This window comes from Mizuhopecten yessoensis, unplaced genomic scaffold, assembly GCF_002113885.1.
Source record: "Mizuhopecten yessoensis strain PY_sf001 unplaced genomic scaffold, ASM211388v2 scaffold3101, whole genome shotgun sequence".
NCBI classification, from domain to species: domain Eukaryota; kingdom Metazoa; phylum Mollusca; class Bivalvia; order Pectinida; family Pectinidae; genus Mizuhopecten; species Mizuhopecten yessoensis.
The window spans coordinates 209,060-230,686 of record NW_018404876.1 but is presented as its reverse complement, the minus strand read 5'-3'; the positions used below and the strand labels follow the sequence as shown (position 1 = coordinate 230,686).

The 21,627-nt window shown below is 34.7% G+C and overlaps 1 protein-coding gene across 4 annotated transcripts in view; it reads right to left on the bottom strand.

Moving 5' to 3' along the window:
• Positions 1-1,485: 1,485 nt before the first annotated feature.
• Positions 1,486-21,627, bottom strand: part of LOC110446997 (high-affinity choline transporter 1-like) — a 52,437-nt gene continuing 32,295 nt past the window's right edge. For all 4 annotated transcript variants that reach the window (XM_021492368.1, XM_021492367.1, XM_021492366.1 and 1 more), the window contains 8 exons: positions 19,770-19,978; positions 14,051-14,158; positions 13,404-13,559; positions 12,334-12,482; positions 9,647-9,799; positions 9,144-9,273; positions 8,202-8,431; positions 1,486-7,573 (listed from right to left, as the gene is read on the bottom strand). In XM_021492368.1, coding sequence (XP_021348043.1) covers positions 6,929-7,573; positions 8,202-8,431; positions 9,144-9,273; positions 9,647-9,799; positions 12,334-12,482; positions 13,404-13,559; positions 14,051-14,158; positions 19,770-19,944 — 1,746 coding nt within the window. In that variant the 5' untranslated portion in view covers positions 19,945-19,978 and the 3' untranslated portion in view covers positions 1,486-6,928. The remainder of the gene's footprint in view (positions 7,574-8,201; positions 8,432-9,143; positions 9,274-9,646; positions 9,800-12,333; positions 12,483-13,403; positions 13,560-14,050; positions 14,159-19,769; positions 19,979-21,627) is intronic.

The following is a 21,627-nucleotide window of genomic DNA, read 5'->3' as shown; positions in this document are numbered from 1 at the left end:
AGTCTCAATTATACGGATAAAAATGTTGACCCTGTGTTTAATAGTATAATAGACCAGGGCCATTTTCGTTGATCCAATTCCAAACAGTTGGACAAGAGGATTTTGTTTATGAATAGGGACAGTCCAAACTTAATGGTTGGATAGTTTCGAGGCCTGCATTAACGTTTTTGGTCTTTTCGAAGAACCGTATCCTTGGTCATGTTTTGAGTTACCTGATTTCGCAGTAACATAAAACTATACTTCGCATGTTGAGGCACAATATTTGCAATTTTTTATATATAAATAAAGACTCAGAAATGCAAACTTTGTCTGCTTAACACTTTAATAATGAACAACAGTTTTTAATTGCTACACACAACCCCATCTGGTACACAGAAGATGTTAGGGTAGGTAAATACACAACACATTGATCAACACAAACAGTAGCACAGGCCGCAGGATGAAGGCTATTGTACTAACAGTTATAGAAAACATGGTAATAAAGAACTCTAACAAAAGTACCTAGTAACAGTTTCTGCTGTTGTCCAGCATGATATATCTCTACACAGGTTTAACAACGGTCATCATGATTATAGTTAGTTACAGATAGTACAAAAGCATTACTCCATAACAGTATCCTACAAGCATACTTTATTTATTTCTGATTTAAATAGCGTAAACTACCTCAATATGAACATGCAAACTTTTATCATAACCCTATAACTGTATCATATGTAACAGTGATTTGCACTTTAAAATAATTGATTTGATGTGAGATGTTAACAAAGAAAGGACGCTTTGATAATGTATGACAATTATAAATATTAAAATAAAAGCTGTTTTAAAACCAATCAGGTGAGAAACTTCCTACCAATCACAGGAGTATGTAAAGTAGTGTATACCTGTAAATAAATACAAACATAATAGAAAGTAGTCTTTTTCCTCAATTTAAATGTTTAAATATTGAAATTGAGGAAATATTGACAGGCGACTGATTTAGTCTGAAAGCTTACAACCATTCAGAATTTAGAAGTCACTTTTCTGGACAAGATTTCAACTCGTCAAACACAGTAATACGAATGACATTTATAGCTGTAATTGGTTTTCTGAAGAAATGATAAATTCACACCATATATAAAAATAAGTCTTAATAATATGTCTGACTTGTGATATCTGTCTCTAATTTAATTTTTCGCCTTCATCACCCTCCCTAATAAAGCTGATTTATTATTACAGCAAACAAGTAAATAGACAAACTAATTACATGTGATTGGCGAAACTAAAACCGGGCAAATACAGATTTCACCCGCAAAAGGCAAAAATTTCCCGGTAAACATTATATATATAGAAAAGGTTTACATAGCCATTATTATAAGCTACCATTGCCAGTCTATGGTTAGCTATATTGTACAGAGAAAGCATTGCCAGTCTATTGTTAGATATATTGTACAGAGAACGCATTGCCAGTCTATTGTTAGATATATTGTACAGAGAACGCATTGCCAGTCTATGGATAGCTATATTGCACAGAAAAACTATCGCCAGTCTATGTTTAGCTATATTGTACAGAAAAACCATTGCCAGTCTATGGATAGCTATATTGCACAGAGAAACTATTGCCAGTCTATGGTTAGCTATATTGCACAGAAAAACTATCGCCAGTCTATGTTTAGCTATATTGCACAGAGAAACCATTGCCAGTCTATGGTTAGCTATATTGTACAGAGAAAGCATTGCCAGTCTATGGTTAGCTATATTGTACAGAGAAACCATTGCCAGTCTATGGTTAGCTATATTGTACAGAGAAAGCATTGCCAGTCTATGGTTAGCTATATTGTACAGAGAAACCATTGCCAGTCTATGGTTAGCTATATTGTACAGAGAAAGCATTGCCAGTCTATGGTTAGCTATATTGTACAGAGAAACCATTGCCAGTCTATGGTTAGCTATATTGTACAGAGAAAGCATTGCCAGTCTATGGTTAGCTATATTGTACAGAGAAAGCATTGCCAGTCTATGGTTAGCTATATTGTACAGAGAAACCATTGCCAGTCTATGGTTAGCTATATTGCACAGAAAAACTATTGCTAGTCTATGGTTAGCTATATTGTACAGAGAAAGCATTGCCAGTCTATGGTTAGCTATATTGTACAGAGAAAGCATTGCCAGTATATGGTTAGCTATATTGTACAGAGAAACCATTGCCAGTCTATGGTTAGCTATATTGCACAGAGAAACCATTGCCAGTCTAAGATGAGCTATATTGCACAGAGAAACCATTGCCAGTCTATGGTAAGCTATATTGCACAGAGAAACCATTGCCAGTCTATGGTTAGCTATATTGTCCAAGGAAAGTGTTTCCATTCTAACGTTACAGCTATAGAATCCCAGAGAAGCCAATTGCCAGTCTATGGCTAACTATATACAGTCCATGGGAATCTCATTTCCAGCTACAGTCTATAGTCATATTTATTTATTTTTTGTTTTATTGACATATGTCATCATTAATGTTGGCTTACACAACCTTATATACCACGCATGTACATGGCTTAAACAGCAGTGCAACTTAACTATCAGCGTACTCAAACAGCAATGTTCTGAGACTATCCTATAATGACATTGATGACAGCATACTCAAACAGCAATGTTTTGTATCCAAATCACAATGGACAATTTAAAAAGAATTGAGTGACCTTTGATTTTTGGCACCATTTCATGATATTGTGATTCTCAAATAAGATTCTCATATAATGAGTGTTGAGGGGAGTGATTTGTTAAAAGGTATTCATATTTATAAGAAACATTGTCATTAAATTATTTCATCGCTACAACAGTAAATTAAACCAATTATAAGACGCTTTCTCTTGCTGGTTTAGACTTTTTAAAATTATCACTTCATCTGTATCAACCTACCAATGATAATCTGACTGAACTTTATACCCAGCATAGTGTTACTTGTCCGGATTTTACTGAACTTTATACCCAGCATAGTGTCCGGATTTTACTGAATTTCAGAGCCTCGACATTATCAGTATATAAACTCACTGCTAACAGTTAGTAAGCATTTACATATATACATTAATGGTATATGTGTACAGTACTTATGGATTATATATCAACAGGAATGAGTAAATGAAGTTGGAACATATCTACAATTAACTGACTGATCAATATACATATATCTCTACATGCAGCTTTCAAATGCAGCAATGATTCATGAATTAGTTTCACTCCGACGTGTCAGTAGCATGAGCAGTTAGTTCACCCTATATTTCACCACAACCAATATATATACTTTCTATTTACATGATGTGTACAAATGAAACAGGACTGGACACTTGATCAGTCAATCACAAAGGGTCACAAGCCATATTCTTATACCTAATCTATATAACAGCATGTCTCATTGGATTAGGATGATCACATGACATGGAAATAAACATTGTGTTTCCCTCGTGAAATATGATACATCTCAATAAATCTCAAGGGAAACACAGAATCATGATTCCCTACAACAAGGGCAATTAATAAATGGGTAGTAATAATCTATTATTAAACTTGGGGGGGGGGGTCCACAGTACCATTTTTTGAGGAAGGATGTGCAAATATTATCTTGGGCGTTAATATAAGGGCACGATCCTCATTATTTTTTTTTGAATTGCTGAAAGTTTTTAAGTAAATTACGACTAAGGTGCAGTTTGGTATACACCAAATATCTATAGTTGAATGGTGCACTGTATCTCATCAAGGTCAGCAAACAGCCTAACCTTTGGACTAGGTCAATAACATTGGGTATACACTGTGTCTCAGCGGCACACAAGGTCAGCGAAACACTAACCTTTGGGCAAGTTCAATAATAGTTTGTTCATTGATATGTGTAACTTCTTCCACCCCCCAAAATAATGTTGTTAAAATTTGATGTGAGGTTATATGATGCCTAGGCTTTACAACACTAAGATATTTCCTAGGTAACTTTTTTTTCCCAAAAAATATTTGGTATACAGCTCTTCCACCATTTATTATATACAGTTTATATATGTACAGAAATCGTTAACATACACACATTGAACTTTCTAAAGCTTCATCGATTTATTGGTGAACTAGAATTCTTCTACATCACATGTATCTAACACACACATTTATTGCATTCCCTTTCATATCACAAACCCTTTAATGAACAGGTTAACTACAGTCAAGTATGTTCAATTAGTAGAGATGTTTACCTAGTCAGTCAGCTGTGAAATTGGAAAGAGCAGCTTATTTGCATTCAACTTTATCACATTCTAAAAATTCTGAAGTTAGTTGTATATATATTTGTACAACATACCTGTTGTCAAGGTTATAATTCAGTAGTCAAGGAAACTACACTAGTACTGTGTCAGTCAGCTTTAAAATCAGTAATGTTACATGTGGAATATATATTGGTGAGTGATGGAATTAAGGATATATGCTACTTTGTGATACTGTGTTAGGAGTAATTTCCCTTGAAATGTTTTCATGAGCATCATTAAACCTAATAGAACAGAAGTACACTAGTATTATCTATGCACTCATAAATTTTCAGATCAATGTCATAAATTGAAAAACCAATTTAAAATCAACATTTTTGAAAATATTTACAAATTTCAGTTGGCGTAGAACTTTGTTGTAAAGGAAATATTATATATCTGATAGTAAGATAGCATTAAGGTGTTTTGTAATATATAGCCGTGTCTAGTGAAAACCAGTTCTGCAGTGTATTCTTAGTAAATGACACATCCTTTTATTTCAGTGTATTCTAAGTAAATGACATCCTTTTATTTCAGTGTATTCTTAACTAAGTAGATGACACATCCTTTTATTTCATGATTATCTGGTATTAGACCCACAGTATGACAGGGTGTCTACTACATGATTACCTGGTATTAGACCCACAGTATGACAGGGTATCTACTACATGATTATCTGGTATTAGACCCACAGTATGACAGGATGTCTACTACATGATTCTCTGGTATTAGACCCACAGTATGACAGGGTGTCTACTACATGCTTATCTGGTATTAGACCCACAGTATGACAGGATGTCTACTACATGATTCTCTGGTATTAGACCCACAGTATGACAGGGCATCTACTACATGATTATCTGGTATTAGACCCACAGCATGACAGGGTGTCTACTACATGATTATCTGGCATAAGACCCAAAGTATGACAGGGTGTCTACTACATGATTACCTGGTATTAGACCCACAGTATGACAGGGTGTCTATTACGTGATTATCTGGTATAAGACCCACAGTATGACAGGGTGTCTACTACATGATTATCTGGTGTACATGTTAGACCCACAGTATGACAGGGTAATAATAGTAAAAACCTATACCTGATAGGCAATAATGTTCAACTCTAAAACAAACTTAAAATTAAAAAAATGTGTGAAATAAAAACAGATGACAATGTAAATGTATACATAAAGTTGTAAAAATTTCAATGTAGTTTTAAAGTACGAAAATCATAAAAAAACTTCAATGGAATTTTAATGTAGATATATGGAATGTTGTTTTCATTTAGTTATACCAACCACAGTAGTTAATTAACTTGCAACATTCAAGTTCTTATATTTGCTTTAAAGTCAGAATATGTTAAAACTTTAATAGTTTCACAAAAATGTCTGCTCTTCATCACTTGACATGATGATAAAAATCAAACTCAAAAGTACCCTACGTACAATACCGTATACCAGGACATTTGTCACTGCAGTTTAACATACACTTTTGCCGTCTGTTACGAGGCCGACTTGATCACTACAGCGGACATTAGTAAAAACATAATAATTGAATTTAAATATAGTATAAGATTAAGTTTTAAAGTATACAGTACATGTTGATGTTTAGCAGAAAAAAAAATTGAAAAGCAATTCTATTTAAAACCCGATATCTTAATTATCACAGAGACTGGAGGTACAGTTCATGGTATCTGGATTTTTATCAGATGGGTAAAAAGATTTCAAAGAAATTACATCACATAGTTCAACCTAAAGAAAGTCTTTGCTTTAGTTGGTGATCTTAATCGTTCAGAAACAAGGTTAAATTTCAGTGATAGTCTTGTCATCCAGATATATATATTTTTTTAAATCCAAATTTCCACAGCCTGATGAACATTGATTATTTGTCTAATCAATATAACAAATCTTGATCAACTGTCCTTCAAGTCTATATGTGAACATACACCAGGTCAACTCACAACGACATATAACCAAACACACTTCCAGTATTGACAACAATCATACTTCTGTATACTTTTTTTCACCAAAAAAATGGATTATGATCTACATAGTTAATGGTACTTTCTTGTAATAGTATATATATATATATATAAGTTATAGGTCATTTAAGTCATATGTCTTGTATTATGTTAAGTAACTCTTTTATCTAAAATATCAGAGGTAAAAATAATGAATATAACACATGTATATATATTTCATATTAAAGTTTGTATTAGAATTACAATAAAAAAAAATCAAACTTAAATAAAATATCAAGCAATACGCTTATACTGTTACCTGTCGTGTGAATATCGTTATTGGTGGGTTTTTTTTCCAGACATACAAAATAAACCTTGAAAAAGGAAATTAAAAAAAATATCTAAAAAGATTTATAATTAAAAACAATATTTATTAACCAGTATCCTTTAGAATCATACCAACAGCCGCACTGTTTACACGTGCCTCGGGTATGATGGAGGTGATTGCTGTTGGCGATTATGAATTTAAAATGACCAAAGCGTCTCACAGATTCTTCGTCAATATACACTTCACCTGACCAGCTCCTTTTAAAATACCTCTTTAGAGATCAGGTTTTTATTCCTTCTACATTTAAAACAGGGCAGACAAACATGATAACATTAGACAGTGTTGGGGATGACATTTGAAGGTTACGCTTCCTGACCTAATACAATAACAGCATTACTTCCATTGAGGAGCCAGTAAGTTGGTCGAGTGATCTGGGGAACTGGGCGATTTTCGCTCCCTGAGGTATGCTGTTTCCGCTCCAATTAAATCCTCTTGGGATATTTTCAGTGCAGGGTTGATCTTGCCATTGGGCTCCTTGGTTGGGGTGATGGCGGTTAATTCACAGGGCCCTTGGTCCTTCAATGCTATTGTCTCTTCTGGTGTGTTTACCACACACATAAATACGTCATACTTCCTATGTAGTATCCCTGCCTCGAACAGGTACTTAAGGGAGTATGATACAGACACCAATACAAAAAATGACAGAAGCATACTCAAGGTTTTAAAGGGAAATAACTGTATTTCATCAACTTCATCATAAAATGGAAACTTTATCAAGGTAGGTACATGCATGGACTTCTCCCCACCTGACAGCCTGAAGAAGAATGCAGTGATGAAGCCGGCCAGGGAGCCGTAGGTGTTTGTTCCCTGTAGATAGATAACACTACAGAGCTGAGGAAAGAGCACCACATATACAAGGTCTGAACACAGGTACCAGAGATCATAAATTGATTCCACAGTTATCGCCATAGCAGTGGCGAGACCACCCACTCCAAATATGGCAATCCGCATCACCCACAGAATCTCGGCCTCTGATGCCTGAAAAGGTCAAAGTTTAACTCATTGACTGCAGGTACAATGCACATTGTCAGAACATAGATTACTAGAAATTGATTTTAATGGTTGACAGCTAGATTATAAGATTACTAAAATTTGATCTTATTAAATATATAATTGACAGATTTTAAAATAACCTATCAGATGAAAAGAAAAATCACATTTAATAGGTGCTTATCGTTTATAAAACAAAATCAAATCAAAGTTAAACAATTTGTAAGTCATGAGAATTGTGTACAATTCATGCACATTCAAATATATACCGAAAATAATACAACAACTGAATAAACATACAGAAGCTGTTGGACAACAGCACAGCTCAGTTTGTTGAAGAATTAAAACAAAATAGTCAAGTTCAAAACAGGTGAAAAATTAAAAAAGCAAATAAATAAATCACCCCTATAAGGAACCTCCATGACAAGTATCCCCATTCTGGTAGGTTATACTGATGCTTGTGTTGATCATACACTTTGTTTTTATTATGTTTCACCAGTATGGAGCTCTAGAGTGAATTCACTCATGGGTATGCCCAAGATCACTACCACATCATATTCAATTAGAAAGGCTGGATTGCCCTCATATTTAAATTGTATGATTTTACAAATCTCACCTTCTGTCTAAATATCAGCTTGTATATATTCCTAGCAAACATGGCACTAGCAGATAAGATAGAGGAGTCCGCAGAGGACATGACAGCTGCTGACACTGCTCCGAGGCCAAAGAATGACACCCAGGTGGGGCTGAGGTACTGAAGGACCATCGGAAGGATCAATTTGATATCCTCCTTAGGGATGGGCACAGTGCGATGATCTACGATGGCATAGTCAGTGGCATTCCAATCTGATGCAAAGTGATGCAATGATAAATATATATCTTTTACATATACATTTGTATCTATAATAAAAATTTGTTGGAAATAAATAATTAAAATTGATGGATTGCATAACTGGTCGGCAAATTAGACAGCCTCCATTTTACGACCTTGTTTCTAAAGAAATATGTACACAGATGTTCTTACCTGTAGTTATAGAATACTTATACTACAAACACTTTTCCTGCCTACACAAATACTTGGTAACAGCTATGAACCTAATCTACATATGAAGGACTCCTTAATGGAAGATCTGGCAAATTTTACATCATCATCATTGTTATGCGGTTTTGACAAGACGGCAGAAATAGCCAATTTATTTTTATTTTTATTTTTTAAAATGACACATGTACAGGGAATTTGATGAATATTTGTCAAGTTTTCAACTGTAATTTAGAAAATATACTATACTTATTGTACATTTATACAGTGTGGGGAAATTTAAGTATCAATATAGATATTGATCATGTTAACCTGTATATACACTGGACATAATGAGATTCTGTTTAGAGGTCTGACGCACCTTGCCCCAACGTTAGTTGTGGGTGGTGTGCTTAGTTTGGTGATACAAAATTTCTTCAGGTTTTAACAGTCATGGCTCCATCTAACAATGCAGAACAAGGAAATGATAACTAAGAGCACTTGATATCCTATTTTTAGATTCAATCGTAAAGTGCGTACCTGTGACAGTTGCTACAGCACCAATGAGGACCGACGGGATAGACATGACAATACACCCCCCAGCTGCAATATACGATAATAGCTTGGCATTTGATGCAGTTTTTGCTGACAACACTCGCTGAAAATAAACCTGCAAACAAATCATGGTATGAATTAAATACAGATTATAATATGAAGTGTAGAAAGATATGGTAGATTTTCCTCCATTCCATTCAAAACTGGCATTTATAAGTGTATCTAAGAAACCAGATAATCTGCAGCTGAAAACTGGATAGGGATATCTTATATCTAATGATCAGAAGATTTGTAGGTGAGAACTGGAACTATACTGTATATAGCGATAATGGAGTTGTAAGTAAGAACTGGAGCTATACTATATATATATCAATCAGTAAAGTTTTAGATGAGAACTGACTGTATCTAGTGGTCAGTGGAGTTGTAGGTGAAAACTGGAGTTATACTGTATCTAGTGACCAGTTGTCTAACTACATCATGTGACCTACCTGCCAAGGTATTCCTCCAAAGATAAGGAGGAGAAAGCTGTCAATGTAGTAGCCAGAATACTTTGGGTCAAGCTCTTGAACCCAGTAGGTGGTAGAATTGAAAGTGATGTCCCCCACTGCCTCATGGGTCATAGCAAATGGTATGCTCAGCCACTGCAACGGGTAAACAATAATTCACATACAGCAAATCCAATGCACCACATTTACATTTCCTACCTCACATACAAATGGAGTAAATAATTTTTATGTTGGGGAAGATTTCATCGGACAACATGGAAAATTAATTTCCACTGGCAAGTAGTGTACTTCATGGCATATACCAGGTAAGTGTTGTACAATTGTACAGGGTATCACGAGGAGTAAGTAACCTTAATCAGTATTGTAATACTGTACATGGTCGCCCATTAAGTACTGTACTGTATAAAGAATCCCCTAAGTATGTAAATCCACCAAGTATTGTCTTCTGTACCTAAAATCCCCACAGTAACGTTATCTCAATAACAAATAGTAGTAACTAATGTATGTACATGTAACCCCTGTAGACAAGACTTCATCACAATTTTAGATGAATCGTTACACATTTAAGAGGGATATTCAAGCACTGGAAAAGTACATCACAAAATAGCTTTGTTATTACTGTCTAAGCTGTGGCTAACCCAGACAATCAGTGGAAGTTATATAGCACGTTAGCCGAGGAATAAAGTGTTTTTATTAGGATTCTGGCGACATGTCTAATACTGCTAAGTTCTGTGTCAATCATCTGGGAACAATTTAACACCAATGTAAATAGGTCACATATATAAGTTGGTACCATGAACTCGAAAGATCAAGTCCACACATAAATGATGTAAAACAGTCCCCGTATTCTGTTTTGCACTAAATATTTGTGTAGGTGTTAAGAAATATTGTCAACTACAAATATGATCAGTTACAGTCGACTGCCATATACTCAACATTGACATTACACCATTAATGAAAAATCAACAAAAGCTAAAAATGTCCACATCCATACATTGAGCACTGCAGTCTGAGATCACTGTTACAGAATAGGTTTTAGTCAGGGCTGGTTATAGAGGTTGCCTCCCTTTGATTAGAAATCTGCTGTATATGGTAGCATCATTTTTTTCCCCCTTTGCTGAATTATTTCATTTCCCATAACGCTACCTTTAACTTCTTGATAATAGTTGCATGTTTTTTTTCTACAGTTCAAGAAGTATATCCTTAAAGAGTAAAGTGCAAAAATCAACAGGAATTTATAGTGCAGACTAATTATTTAGTCAATTATTAACAGAACAAATATCTGAATATTGATAAAATCTTCCACAATTTCCTGTCAATATCTTATGAAAGAGAAGGTAAACATGACAGAAGAAACAGTTATGTGTCCTGTAAATATTGGCAACAAGTGGTCAATAACAAATGCTATATATAGAGCCAATTAAGGCTGGATGATCTATAGAACATGGTTATTGATGACGGTTGTTATTTTTATCTAGATGTTAACACTATTAATCATTGCTGTGTTACTATAGCAGAATGTCTTGTACATCATTAAGTAATGTAAGAGATGTTTGTACAGTAAAATCAATTTTACTCTGAGAGACCGATACCCCTTTGATACTATTTAAGAGTTACCTTTATCTTAAGAAAAATGTGCAGGCTCCAGCTAAACTTATTTGTACTGTTAAATGTATTTTATAAAATGCCAAAGTACAGATATTTTTGTTTGACATTTAGATTGTGTTGTTTGACATTAAGGTGCTGCTTGACATTTATATGGTGTTGTTTGACATTTAGATTGTGTTGTTTGACATGTAGATGGTGTTGTTTGACATTGAATTGTTATTTAAAATTGTGACAATTAAATGCTGTTTTATGTACTTATGATTGTGTTGTTTGACATTTAGAAGGTGTTGTTTGACATGTAGATGGTGTTGTTTGACATTTATATGGTGATGTTTAACATTTAGATGTTGTTGTTTGACATTTAGATGTTGTTTGACATTGAGTTGTTATTTAAAATTGTGACAATTAAATGCTGTTTTATGAACTTATGATGGTGTTGTTTGACATTTAGATGGTGTTGTTTGATATTTAGATTATGTTACTTGTCATGAAGATGAATAATGTTGTGTATCAACACATAAAGTGTTATGTGACACATGAATGGTTGGATGTGTGTGACATATGTGAATCTGGACTATCATGCAATTAACCCTTGACATTTAACAATTTTAGAAGTTAATTAACATTTTCCCTTACATTGAAGGGCCTTAATCTTAAGTAGACATGTTCTTTCAAACCAAAAGTTAAAAGCTAATTGTTAGTTGTGGAGAGCAAAAAACTGAATTTCAAGGTCTTCTGAAAGCCTCTTGTTTTTTTTATCTTCAATGGTTTAATCTGACCTTCAAATGGTTTTATTTAACCTTCAAATGATGTCGCATAGGTTTTAAATGCTTACATTTGACCTTAAAAAGGTGATTTTGGCTAATTAAGTCCTGTTTGACCTTGGAATGATTTTGTATGAACTTTGAGTGGTGTTGTGTGATCTTTAAATGGTGTTGTTGTATGACCTTTGAATTGTTGTTGTGTGACCTTTGAATGGTTGTTGTGTGACCTTTGAATGGTTGTTGTGTGACCTTTGAATGGTTGTTGTGTGACCTTTGAATGGTGTTGTGTGAACTCACCAGACCAATAAAGATACAAAACAGCTGTACAACATCAGTGTAGGCCACCGAGTACAGGCCCCCAAATAAGGTGTAGAAAGTTGCTACACAGGCGGACACAATGATGGACGTCTTGATATCGAGGTCTATTATCACTGACAGAGTAGCACCTGTAACATCAATAGTAAATAAAGTAAATCAAAATAAGACACAAACTCAAAAGTAGACAAAAATCTATCATAATATTTCGTAATCACTATAGTATTTTGTAGTTTTTTAAACATTTCTTTGACATCACTAAATCTGTTGTATTTACATAATCTAGTCAATTATAAAACATAAACGCGACAAACAATTCCCGAGTGATACAGCAAATGATTATAGATGCACACCACGACATCTAAACTTTGGGGACAACATATCTAGGATATGTTCACCATAAAGTTCACCATGTAGTAGATTATATAAATGTGAAATGACCCCCATTCTCCTTCATATTGTCCCACATCAGAATGGTTACATACAGAAAATGTTTGTCTATATCTTAAATGATAGTGAAAGTCACCATGTAAAACACATTCTTCCCTGTTCTGGTTACCTAATAATCTGTGACTTTTCTACAAAATTTCCAATAAGAGCTACTTCAGGTGTATATATTACCACCAAAGTATTTTATTCAGGGGGTGTAAGAAAGGGCCACATAAGGACATATGTCTATTTGGGGGTATTCTATTATGAGGGTATAAGAAAGGGCCACATAAGGACATGCTTTGGGGTATTTTATTATGAGGATGTAAGAAAGGGCCACATAAGGACATATACCTAATTGGGGGTATTTTATTATGGGGGTGTAAGAAAGGGCCACATAAGGACATGCCTTAGAGTTATTTTATTATGAGGGTGTAAGAAAGGGCCACATAAGGACATATGCCTAATTGGGGGGATTTTATTATGGGGGTGTAAGAAAGGGCCACATAAGGACATGCCTTGGAGTATTTTATTATGAGGGTGTAAGAAAGGGCCACATAAGGACATGCCTTGGGGTATTTTATTATTGGGGTGACGTGTAATAAAGGATGGCTGTTACCTACCAAGAGCACCTAAGATTGCTGCTGACCAAAAGACTTCGCCCAGAAGAGCGGGGATGTACAGTAATCCTCCCATTCTCTCACCATACTTCTGTTGGAAAGGGTCCAGCATGGTCACATATCCCTGTGATCGCATTCTCTCCGCAAAGAAATACCCTCCTGAGAATGGAGACATGCAAGTATTAGTTGTTTTTTATTTGAAAATATGCTCGTAATAAAGATCAATAACTGACATCAAACTCAAAATGGAAATTTATAAGTTTGGCATTTGAAAGAAAAAAAATCATCTTGTTCTTTATTTGAGTCAGTACTACAAAAGTACCTGGGATATTGTCACATGAGAAAAGGTTTTATCCAATGATACCAATTTATTCTTATGATTTTAAGACAGTAAAAGTAGATTTTTCTTTAATAAGATTCATCAGTTTGGAAATATATAATAACGAGTCTTACTTTATACACAAACAATGTAGGTATAAAATGTTGTGTCGCAGCATTAATACAAGCAGTGTTTGTAAACCTTTTATATATAATACAGTAAACTAGTTGTATGATCTAACCAGGTACATCATAGCATTTTATGACTATCAATAACTGAAGTAGTTAGAAAGTTATACAATTGAACACATTCAAGATTTTCAGATACTTACCAAATACAAGACTTAATGCATAACCAAAGGGGGCTTGGCACCAGACAAATCCATCCGTATAGATTACCTCTGCTGTCCCGTTTATAAAACCACCTCCTACCCATGTTGCTGAAATAAACATAGCAAATAAAATGTAATTTAAGTTATATAAATATCTGTATATTGAGACTAAAAAAAGAAACTGCACCATGGTATAAATTTGATTTAGCCTCTCCTTAATTTTATCTTTTTTAATTTTGAACCTGTAAACAAAAAACCCATGTCCAACTGATTTTCACCATGCTTACTTCTGGTAAATTCATTTAATCTAATCACCATCCCTGAGAAATAAAACAAGAACTAGTAACAAGAAATAATTTGACTTCCTGAACAATGAAACAAAAAAAATGAACAAAAAATAGTCTGAACGTTATTTTACTCTAATCCCCAAGTCATCCCTGAAAAATAAAACAAGACACAATTAGCAAAATAAATTGTTCAATCATCGTTTTCCTTGCACTGCTTTATTGTTGGCATCAATCACTTCTTTTCACTGGTAATAGATGAGGACTAAGTTTATGTTAAGTTTGTCAGACTTATTGGTGTTATCCTTGATAACTGGGAGAGTAAAAGATGGTGTAAACTCCTCCTAGGGATTGTTGTACCTTCAGTGGATTGTTTCTCTCCAACCATCAAACAGATTTGTTTCTACCCTTTCACTATAAAATCAATTGATTTTATACCCTCCCCTCCCCAACCAAACTATCATCCCATGGATTATTTTGATCCTCCAAGCGTATCCTCCCTCAGTTTTTTCTATCCTAACTCACAATGAAACTGGTCTATAAATGAAATATTTATATAACTCTGCTTTACAAATGGATCTATATAAATCTGCTCTACGATCTTTTTAAATGGCCTTATACACAGAGCTATTTTACACTCTGTGTCATACATATATATCATGATGATAAGACTATTAAACAATCTTCTGGCTTATTAAATGAAATTGTTGACAATTATCCACCATCAATATGATGATAATGTATCTTAAAAATTCTTTATTCTTGGCCTGTGTTAACTGTAGGATAGCCAATGATACTGTAAATGGCTGGTCACAGGGTTGTGGCTAAGAATTGTCATATCGTTCCTGTTATTAGCCTTGTCTCCTCCCTAGTGCCCTGGTACCTCAACCCTGTCTTTTATTCCCTATTGATCAAGTCTGTAGCTTTGTTCTTTACTCTTGCCTCCTGGTTATTGCACAGATAAACAAGAATATCCAAACAGCCCCGACAGCTTATTACACTCAATAATTGGATTATGCCATTGTCCATTAGGAAAGATTCGGCAAACTAGAGTATTTACCAAGAAAACTCAATAATTTATCTCCTGCTACAGCCTACAAATGCAGTTAATGAGTGGGTGAGGGGGTTTTGGAAATCCAATGATGGTATTGGTTACAGCTAAACCCTGATGTGATGTGATATAGCTCGGTGTGTGCTCGTGCCGTCCTGACATCCTGCGCACAAACTACCACCATAAAATCAATACCTGCAATCCAAAATGAAAAATAGTCCTGCACTTGTGAGACAGTATTTCACAAAACTTCTCAAACATGCTGCATTTACAAAGGAATTACTTTGAAATAGAATTTTCACTCAAGCAATAATTTTTAAATTTTTAAACCATTCATTTTTCAATGTTCTTCAGATACTATCTTTCTCCTCAGTGATTACTGTACGTCTTAGTATTTATAAAACTTAGACAAAGCTGGAGAGCACACTTTATTTTTACGTTAATTTAGACAGGTGTGTTATGTATGAACAATATTTTTTAAGTTTTTGATTTATAGCTACCAGTAGAAAGAAAAAAGAAAAATCCAAGAAAATACTTTTGTCAGCCTCAAAATATATTAAATCATCAATACAAATTTGTATCAATGTTATTATCAAATCACAAACCAACAATTTAAGAATTAATTCAACAGAAAAATATATTGTAGCCTTATCAGCTGTTTCAAAATTTAACAAATTACGTCCGACCTTGGTGTTGAACAAAATGTAACTTAAAAAATAAAGGATTCACATCTAACTACAGTATACTGGGAAATTTTCGTCCAGTCATACTTTCGTCCTTCGCCCATGAAACCAATTTTCATCCAGTGTTAATTTCTCCCTTCACATTTAATTACTATGTATATTATGCTGTTAACTTATATTTGCTGTCATGATAAATTCTCCCTCATTAATGAGGGCTATAAAAACAAAAATTAAACTGCAGCAAAAATGTCCAGGTATGCAGAATTGAATTTAGTGTACAGTTGTTGGTGGTTTTTATAGTTTTTGTAAACATTTTTTTTTTTTTTTTAAAGCTGGCCATTCCTCCAAGTGAACCTCTCTATTCAAAAAGATGTTTACAAATGTTACAGGGCTTTTTTTTCTCTCTCCTTTTTGAAAAATTGAATAACTTTTATCAGTTAAACTTAAAAAAGAAATTAAATTCGTGTTTTTTCATTCATTTCCATTTTTGTGAATCACCAAAATAAAAAATAACAATATCCTGGCCTATATTAACTCTTAAGAAATGATTAACTTCTAGATTTGTTAAAGCATTAGTGAAAATCCTCAGGAATCTAATCTCTTAGCAATGGTTTTATAGCATTCCTACATTTCATATTTTTTGTTTTTATTTTATCTCATTTCACATTTTTTGTTTTTATTTTATCTCAACTAAATAAAAAAAAAAAGGAAAAATATGGACCTGTTTAACATTGGTCAGTTTGTCATCGCGTAAAAGAATGCCTGATACAGCATATTTCTGATTTAATTGGGGTTTTTCCTGTACAAATCATATCTTACTATAACATAGTCTATGAAGATAACACTGTTGAAAATTTTATTGCTCCCAAGATAATGGAAAAGTCAAAATTTGACCAAACTTAAAAGTATATTGATGTTCGTAAAATGTTTTTATTATTAGATTATTTTTGAAAGACAAACGAGGATTTGTTTTTCATTGGCATTTTTGTTTAAGCCCAAAGTATATATTTCCTGGTTAAAATGTTTAGAAGTCCATCTATATCTGTGTACTATATGGTATGGATGGCAATCAGTGCCCCAGACGGTCTGTTTCAGCAGTATGGAGGCCCAGGGGAACACTTACAATCCCATTACAGTCGTCACCCTATCAAAGCAAGGCTCTAACGCTATAAATTGACTGACACCTCAGTTCAAGTGAAAATATCCATAATCAAATTTGGAGCTAATGACTGAATCTTGACAATGCCTTGTTTTCCCAGATGAGGGTTTGGGCCTGAGGATCTCTGGGAGGTACCTAATATGTGATACACGTAACACGACACTGATGTGCCGTATCACACCATGATATTTCTTCAAACAGCTTGGCCCACGCTCATCCACTTTATAACAAGCTTGTAAAATTGTGTTACTCCCTAATGAATTCATGATGATGTTTTAACAAGAGAGGAAAATGAGCATGACTTGTCTATTTTTATCTAACATAGTTCCGTGTGGACTCTCAAATAGTTTTTATTGTAGCAACGCTCCATGTTTACCCCAATTTAAAAATTTAAAAGTTTGTTCCGACTCCCAGGCGGTTCCATTTTAACAATATTCAAATGGTCTTCATTCATCAAAAACACTATAAGTTCCATGATATATTGGATTCTATACCTAACTCAGAATCTCAAGGTTGTGTCTGTCACACTGAACCATCTACATGGTCTCGGCCATGACTGTATAATGGATTAACTATAGATAAAATACATGCCATTAGTAGTTATGAGAACAAATGATTACCGGTATCTTCAGCTTAACTTTGGTTTATGCCATGACTGTATATGTACATGGATTATCTTTACTCATTTACCTCAGAAGACACATTTTAACTCTTCCAATTCAAAGGTTGGAATAGTTCATTACAAGATTTCAGGCGTGAATGAGTTAAAGATAAAACACATACAATTAGTTGCTTTGAGAACAAATAATTATCATCAGGTTGGTCTAGGCTAATACTTTGAACATGGATTACCTAGACTTAAAGCACATACAGTCAGTTGTTTTAAGAACAAGAGACCCAGGGGCCTTAATAGCTCACCTGGTATTTTATTTTTCAATTTAAAACCTGCTGAGTACCATTCAGGTTTATCAAAGGAGTACAAGTAACAAAGTTGCATCTTCCATTTATAAATATTCAATTCCCTTTGCCCAAAGATTCTCTAAAACAAGTTTGGTTAGGTTAAAATCCCTTCAACGGTACAGAAGGAGAAGGATCTTTAATGTTTTCCTCTATTTCCCCTAATGGGCCCCACTAATCTGCCCCAAAGAAGGGGAATCCACACACCTCAGTTTAAACAAAATTGATTCTTTTCTCCCTAAGCATGCTTCAGACTGCATTTGGTTTAAATCCCTTCACTTGTATAGTAGGAGAAAAAAAATCCTCTATTTCCCCTATTGGGCCCCGCTCCTATGCCGCCAGAAGGCCCACACCCTCCGTTTATACAAACTTGAGTCTCCTTTGTCCAAAGATGCTCTAGGACAAATTTGGTCAAAATCCTTCAATTGGTTGAGGAGAAGATTTTTAAAGATTTACCTATTTTCCCCTATTTGGCCCCGTCCCTCTGCCCCCAGGGGGACCATACCCTCCGTTCATACAAAACTGAGAACCCTTTGGCCAATGATGCTCCAGACCAAATTTGGTCAAAATCCCTTCATCGGTACAAAAGGAGAAGGATATTTGATGTTTTCCTCTATTTCCCCTAATGGGCCCCACCCATCTGCCCTTAGAAGGAGGCCCACACACCTCAGTTTATACAAAATTGATTCTTTTGTCCCTAATCATGCTTCAGACTGCATTTGGTTAAAATCCCTTCACTTGTATAGCAGGAGAAAAAAAATCCTCTATTTCCCCTATTNTCCGTTTATACAAAACTGAGAACCCTTTGGCCAATGATGCTCCTGACCAAGCTTCAGACTGCATTTGGTTTAAATCCCTTCACTTGTATAGTAGGAGAGAAAAAATCCTCTACTTCCCCTATTTGGCCCCGCCCCTCTGCCCCCAAAGAGGCCACACCCTCCGTTTATACAAACTTGAGTCTCCTTTGTCCAAAGATGCTCTAGGACAAATTTGGTCAAAATCCTTCAATTGGTTGAGGAGAAGAAGATTTTTAAAGATTTACCTATTTTCCCCCTATTTGGCCCCGCCCCTCTGCCCCAAGGGGGGTTATACCCTCCGTTTATACAAAACTGAGAACCCTTTGGCCAATGATGTTCCTGACCAAATTTGGTCAAAATCCTCTGAGCCATTCAGGACAAGTAGCATTTTAAAGGAAAAAGTTGACGGACGACGGACGACGGATGCTGCACCATGGGATAAGCTCACATGGCCCTTCGGGCCAGGTGAGCTAATAAACTATTCCCTGTAACTTGATCTAAGCCAAGACTGTGTACATGGATTATCTGGTTAAATACATACAATTAAGACCTTTTGAAGACAAACAATTTTCTTCTAATTCATTAGCTTCACATGAAAAACTTGTTATACCATAAAAAACATTTTTGGGCGACACCAAATTTGAAAGATTAGGTTTGGTTTGGTTTGGTTTGTTGGTGCTTTACATCCTACTAACAGCTATGGTCATTTAAAGGATGACACCAGGTTTTGGTGGTGGAGGAGAACTGAAGTACCAGTGGCCCCATGTTCATGAATTAGAAGATCTTACCTGTCATAGTAAACACCCCGACCACCAGGCCAATGTTTCGTCCTGCCAGCATCACATTCTCACTGTCTGCATCCTGTCCGGTACTTTTTGACTTACGAGCTGCCCACAGACCAACCCCAAGAATGAGTAGGTAAAATAGGATGATGGACACCAAACCAGCCACATGTATAGCCATTTTGTCAAAACTGCTGCTCTGTTACTGCAAAATCCTACAACAGTCATTTAAATTGTTTTTTGATTTTCACCTCAAAAATCAACAATATTATACATGTGTTATGATAAAGGTCATAATTCAACCTCCCTTGCTGTCAAAGGTAAGAAGTGAAGGTCACAACTCAACCTCCCTTGCTGTCAAAGGTAAGAAGTGAAGGTCACAACACAACCTCCCTTGCTGTCAAAGGTAAGAAGTGAAGGTCACAACACAACCTCCCTTGCTGTCAAAGGTAAGAGGTAAAATTTACAACTCAACCTCACTTACTGTCAAAGGTAAAGAGTGAAGATCATGATTCAGCCTCCCTTGCTGTCATGGTAAAAGGTGAAGTTTACAATTCAACCTCCCATACTGTCAAAGGCACATAAGGGGTAAACATTCGCTTCAACCTCCCTTACTGTCAAAGGTGAAAGGTAAAGGTCAACAATCATTTTTTGTACATAATAAATGTTTTCATAAAAAAATACAGATAAGGTATGTTTTTTTGCATTATTCAGGAAACATACCAGACAAGAAATTGATCAGATTTGTATTGCATGACAATCTATCAAAGGCTGCATATTGATTTGATATGCATGAATTTTAAAAGAAGACTTAGAAGTCCAATGTGGACCACTATCATAACTAAATGTTTACCTCAGCTTGCTACAATACTTCTACAGAAGCCAAAGATGAATTTACAACATTTCAGGGATCATTTACATCTACAGCTTCATAAATATCCAATGTCAGTATCAAAGGAATATTTATAATGAGTTCAAAAATAAAGTAAAAAATGGAAATGAATGAAGTCTATTCTTATAGCATATTTTCATGACAAAAGATTAATAAACAGTTATAAAGGGAACACTTTCAGGAATTTAAATTTGTTAGAAAGATACTGCATTATACAGACAAATTTTCACCCAGTCAAATATACGGTCTTTGCCAATCAAACCCACGTTCGCCCAGTGTTTAAATAATTTTGCCCTTCATTTTTAATTTCTATATGTTGTATGTTGTGTACAAATATTGCCTGTCATGATAAATTCGTCCTCATTGGGAAGGAAAAAGTTAAAAGTAGTAACTTGGGGGGAAATATATGCTATTCCTTTCAGGGTAACAAATACAAAATTGCAATGGTTGCAATTTAGAATTAATCATTATATTTTAACAACCAATTCTTATTTATGCAAAATTGGACTTGTAAATAACCCACACTGTGTTTTTTGTATCATAGAAAGGGAGACAATTACCCACGTTTTATGGGAATGCAGGGAAGTACAAAAATTTCTGAGCAATTTTGAAAGTCTTTTAAGTGCTCTCACTATTCCTTTCTCACTAAATAAAGAATCAATGATCTTTGGTTTTATCAACCAAACTGGAATTTATACCAGAATTGATAATGAAATTACTCTGTTCATTAAACAATATATATACAAAACCAGATGTTTTCATAAGTCACTTAATGTGACGGCTTTAGTCAATTCGATTAAAGATTACTATAAGGTTCAGAAATATATTGCTCGTGGTAAAGGGGAACAAGGCCTTAGAAGATTTACTTCTGAATGGGAAAAATGGTTAAAATTAGTAGAGCTTGACCTCAACTAACCCTGAGTATTATGACTATTTATATTAAGTTATTAGTTGTTATTCTACTTAAAAAAA